This window comes from Aythya ferina (assembly GCF_964211825.1).
Source record: "Aythya ferina genome assembly, contig: HAP1_SCAFFOLD_29, whole genome shotgun sequence".
NCBI classification, from domain to species: Eukaryota; Metazoa; Chordata; class Aves; order Anseriformes; family Anatidae; genus Aythya; species Aythya ferina.
Window position 1 is genome coordinate 2,963,631 of NW_028181463.1, and position 5,229 is coordinate 2,968,859.

Genomic DNA, 5,229 nt, shown 5'->3' on the forward strand with positions numbered 1-5,229 from the left:
CCTAGATCCACAAGGTCTAATCCAAATACACTGCTCCTAACTGTGGCAGCTGGGCTCCTGGACCTGAGCCCCTCCTGGATGCTGGGGCTGCTCCCCCAGCTTGACAGAAGATGGGAAGAGAAGGATACTAAGACCAATGAAAATCCAGTGACATCTTTATTGTCTTTCTCTACCAAGGAAGCCTGGTTCTGTATGTACATTAGATGATGTGGTCAAACCTTACATCAGATGTAACATTCAGAATGCTAAGAATGAGATTATTAAAAACAAAATGAAATATAGTTCAAATACTAACAAAGAAATATAATTTAAGAAATGTTGTATCATTTTCCCAAATACCCTTTGATTTCTGTTAGGATTACTATTAATGACAAACTTACGATAACACTAGTAACGATCAAAACGATATGATATAATATGAATCAAAATATTTGCATATTATTAAGAATAGATCTTCTGAACACATCATGGATGCTTAAGAAGCATGTATGGAAACATTTTCCTCACTGTATCCTTGAGCTCCTGGTTCCTCATGCTGTAGATGAGGGGGTTCAGAGCTGCAGGCACCACTGAGTAGAGAAGTGTGACCACCAGGTCCAGGGATGGCGAGGAAATGGAGGGGGGCTTCAGGTTGGCAAACACAGCAGTGCTGACAAACAGAGAGACTACGGCCAGGTGAGGGAGACACATAGAAAAGGCTTTGTGCCGGCCCTGCTCAGAGGGCATCCTCAGCACTGCCCTGAAGATCTGCACATAGGACAGCACTATGAAGACAAAACAACCAAAGACTAAAGAAACATTAAGCACAAGAACCCAGACTTCTCTGAGGTAGGCATTTGAGCAGGAGAGCTTGAGGATTTGGGGGATTTCACAGAAGAACTGGTCCACAGCATTGCCGTGGCAGAGGGGCAGGGAAAATGTAGTGGCCGTGTGCAGGACAGCATTGAGAAAGCCACTGCCCCAGGCAGCTGCTGCCATCTGGGCACAAGCTCTGCTGCCCAGGAGGCTCCCGTAATGCAGGGGCTTGCAGATGGCAACGTAGCGGTCATAGGCCATGACAGTGAGAAGGGAATACTCTGCTCCAATAAAATAGACAAAAAAGAAGACCTGTGCAACACATCCTTGATAGGAGATGGCCCTGGTGTCCCAGAGGGCATTGGCCATGGCTTTGGGCAGAGTAGTGGAGATGCAGCTCAGGTCCAGGAGGGCGAGGTTGAGGAGGAAGAAGTACATGGGGGTGTGGAGGCGGTGGTGGCAGGCTACGGCACTGAGGATGAGGCCGTTGCCCAGTATGGCAGCCAGGTAGATGCCCAGGAAGAGCGCAAAGTGCAGGAGCTGCAGCTCACGTGTGTCTGTAAATGCCAGCAGGAGGAACTCACTCACAGAGCTGACATTGGGCATTTGCTGACTCTGGACACAGTTGTGTGCTGAAGACGAGATGGCAGAGAAACGTCATAACAAACTTCTCTCAGGAAATCCATTGCAAGCCTTAAAGCATGCCCTAGCCTGAACCTCTCTCTTTGCAGGAGAACCTTCCTGCAGCTTTCTTGCTTGAGCAAGGTAGAATTTTCTTTTGTTATCTAGTAGTTATCCCTGTAATGGTTAGCATGATGAACATGGTCAGGGATTTCTCTGAGAAGAAAGCTGAGACAGCTGGGAGCACAGAAGCTGCAGTAGAAGTGCAGATGGACAGAATATTCACTTTGTCTGCAGGTGCATGAGCAGGATCTCAGCTCTTCTCTCCTAACCAGGGGTGTAGAGGACTCACTCCAGCTGCACACAGACAGCCATCCAGCAGCACGGACATGACCTTAACACAGAACTGCTTCCTCCTTGGGGCACCTGGATAACACAGGGATGCCTCGAGAGAGCTGCATCTTGCAGGAGAACAGCCTGCAGCCCAGGAGGACAACCCTCAGACAGAGCTGGATATTCACAAGCTGGGGTATCCCAATATCCAATCTGCATCCCATGCAGTTTCTTTAGGAGTTTGGCCATCCCTGTTTTATATGACCAGGAGTAGCTAGATTATGATTAACTCCAAGGGGTTTCTGCCAGACTTCCTCACCTCGCAGAGCAGCCCAGCAGGACTCTCAAAGCCTACTGTATTGCCCACTCCCAGAAACAAGACCCAGCACGAGACCCTTCCAGGACCTGCAGCTACATGGCCCTGCAGCCAGACCCTTACCTTGTCAAGGGCTGTGCAGGTTTCTCCTGCAGGCAGCTCTCAGCATCCTCCCACTCAAAACTGTCTCCAAGCCCTCTTTCCTTCTCTCCTCTCTGTGTGCCAGCTGCAGTCAGAGCCCCCAGCCCTGCTGCACTGTGCAGAGGAGCTGCTCCTGGGCACAGATGTCTATCAGCTTCATGGGACTTTTTGAAATGTGTTTTTAATTTCATGTCCCAGGAGCCCAGCCCAGCTCAGCAGCACAGGCCCAGCCCAAGGCATTATAATCACCTCTCTGGGGGCTTTGCTGATGAGCCCATGAGGAGTCAATTAGGCTCTGGTGCTTTAATGATTAGCTGTCTCCTCAAAAGCTTTAGTGGCTGAGACAATAGCCATAGCCATGGACCCAAATATCTCATAAGGCAGCTCTGTAGGAAGCTGGCCTGGTTCCTTGTGAGAAGGCACCACTGCTCGTATGGCATCCCTGTGGTGGAAACCCCTCCTGAAGTAGGCATCCCAACCCAGCAGGCTCCTTGTGTCCTCTCAGCCAAGCACACACAAATCAGCTCAGCAGCAGGTTCCAAGCCAGGGGCTTGCTGCTGGCCTTGCAGCTTTTTGGTTAGACACAGCCAAGCCTTGTGCCTGCTGCTGCCCAGTCATGGACTCAAGCAGAAGGGAAAGAACAACCAATCTTGGGGCCTTCACACACAGACACACACACAGACACACACAATTTCTAGGTTGGAAGAGACCTCTAGATCATTGAGTCCAACCTTTGACCTCTTTCTGCCTGGGTCCTCCTGGCTCTGGAGGCAGAGGGGATCCCCCAGTCAGCATGCCAAGCAGGTGCCTTCTGCTGGCCTAGCAGGGCCACTGCCAGATGTCAGCCCAAAAGTGCAGATCCCAGGGAGAAGGCAAGGGTGACCTGTCACCTCCAGACACAAGTGACCTCACAGTCCCTTTCTGTGACATGTTCTTGCTGCTGTCCTATGAAGTGCAAAGAGAGAAGTGACTTCACAGTCACATTTCTCCTACTGGGTCAGGACATCCTGAAGTAGGGCTGACCTCTCTAGAGTTCTTTAGGGACTAGAGCTCACCATTCTAGGTTAGAGGATAAACACAGGTTTAATGGGAATCTTTGGTGTTCTTCTGTGCATATCAGGTCTGTCATAATCGTATGGGCAAGCCCTGTGGTTTAGGGAATTTTAAGGCCTGCCAACAACTTCTCTAGGGCTAAATAGTGCATTTTAATGTTAGTGTTTGGGGTAGGGATTGGGGTAAGCAGGAGTGTAAAGGTAAGGGAAAGGTAAGGGAAAGGGGCTAAGGGCTGTGTTCTGCTTCAGTGCATACTTTGAGTAGGGGATTCCTCTCAGAGAGGTGGAGTAACGTTTAGTATTTAGTAGCATTTAGTTTTAAGGATTAAAATTACTGGTTCAAATAAGGTGACGGCAATACATGACTGTTTTAAATCAGTGTTAGTGTAGCATCTAGCATCTACAGTCTCTTGTCCAAGCTGCTCCTGACTGTGCCATATTTTATTGGGATCAGCTTTCTGATGACATTTAACATCTCAGTGTATCTATTTCACCTCTGTTGGCTACCCCATTCCTGAGAAGGAAGTCGCATTGTAGTCAGGAGGGAAAAGGACATTTGGGTCTTTAGGAGCATCCTGCACAATGTGCCCATCAGCTTTGCACCTCCACAAAATCATGCTTCCTACCTACAAGTTTTGTTTCCCAAGTGGCTTCTATGGAGCCAGGGTTCCTTTTCCCAGGCCCTCTCACATGTTTCAGTTTCGGGTGTACAGGGATGGGATAAGGAAAGCCAATGCACAGATGGAACTGATCTTCTCAAGTGATGCAAGGAATAATAGGAAGGGATTCTACAGATACACTGCTCAGAAAAGAAAGGCCAAGGAGAGTGTACCCCTTGTGATGGATGAGCAGGCAACACTCCTCGTATGGCATCCCTCGTGGTGCCCAAGCCCTCCTCTTCCTGGGCACTACTCACTCAGCAGGGTCCCAGTCTGCCCTGATGTGTGGGGTTTCTCTCCCTCTGGTACAGGACTGGGCTCTTCTCCATGTGAAAGTCAAAAGTTTTCTGAAGTCAAAATCCTGCAGTTTCTCAAGGTTCACCCACAGTGATGCTCCATTCTATCAGCTGTTAATGTCAGCAGGCAGACAGTTCAACCTTCGTGTAATTGTGCTATCTCTGACCAGAGAGCAGCAGCAGCAAGAGTTGCAGGGAAATGTGGATAATTCAGGAGTAACTGGCTAAATGGCATTGCAGCACAGTCACTCAAGGGTAGGCGATGGAAGGCTGTCAGGTTCCACATTTGCTGTGCTTTCTTCTCATGCATGCTGTCAGTTTGTCTGGAGCTGTGTCGTGAATGTTATGGGGCTGTGCAGGTCAAAAGTGGACGGGCCAAAGCCCAGCTGGAGCTCAATCCATCTATTACTCTCAAAGACAATAAAAAAATAAATAAATAAAAATACTTTAAATGATGGAAGGTTAGGGAGAATCATAATGCTTTATTGGATTTTTGGGGGGAAACCTGGTGACAAGGAATGAGGTAAAGGCTGAGACACATAATGTCTTCTTTGCCTCTTTTACTAGCAACAAAACCAGTTGTTCTCCTGGGCATTTCTTCCTTCTCATGGCCAGTGCCATCCTTCCAATGCACATTTTGTAGCATATTTTTTTTTCTCTCCTGTTCTTTCCTACTACCAAAGGAAACTCCATCAGGGTGGATACTACTCCTGAAGTAGGCATCCCAACCCAGCAGCCTTCTTGTAACCAGTCGGACAACCAGTCACAAGTCACCTCAGCAGCATCTTCCAAGCCAGGGAAGGCTGTGGATGTGGTCTATCTTGACTTCAGCAAGGCTTTTGACACCGTCTCCCAAAGCATTCTCCTCAAGAAACTGGCTGCCCTAGGCTTGGACTGGCGCACGCTTCGTTGGGTTAGAAACTGGCTGGATAGCCGGGCCCAAGGAGTCGTGGTGAATGGAGCCAAGTCCATTTGGAGGCCAGTCACTAGTGGCATTCCCCAGGGCTCAGTGCTGG

At 48.9% G+C, this 5,229-nt stretch overlaps 1 protein-coding gene across 1 annotated transcript; it reads right to left on the reverse strand.

Annotated features, from left to right (window-relative positions):
- Positions 1 to 465: 465 nt before the first annotated feature.
- LOC311428168 (olfactory receptor 14J1-like) lies at positions 466 to 1,401 on the reverse strand (the record flags this gene model as incomplete). Its single annotated transcript, XM_084539712.1, has 1 exon — positions 466 to 1,401. One exon carries the CDS (start codon positions 1,399 to 1,401, stop codon positions 466 to 468), a length of 936 nt encoding a protein of 311 aa, XP_084395838.1.
- Between the last annotated feature and the right edge of the window lie 3,828 nt (positions 1,402 to 5,229).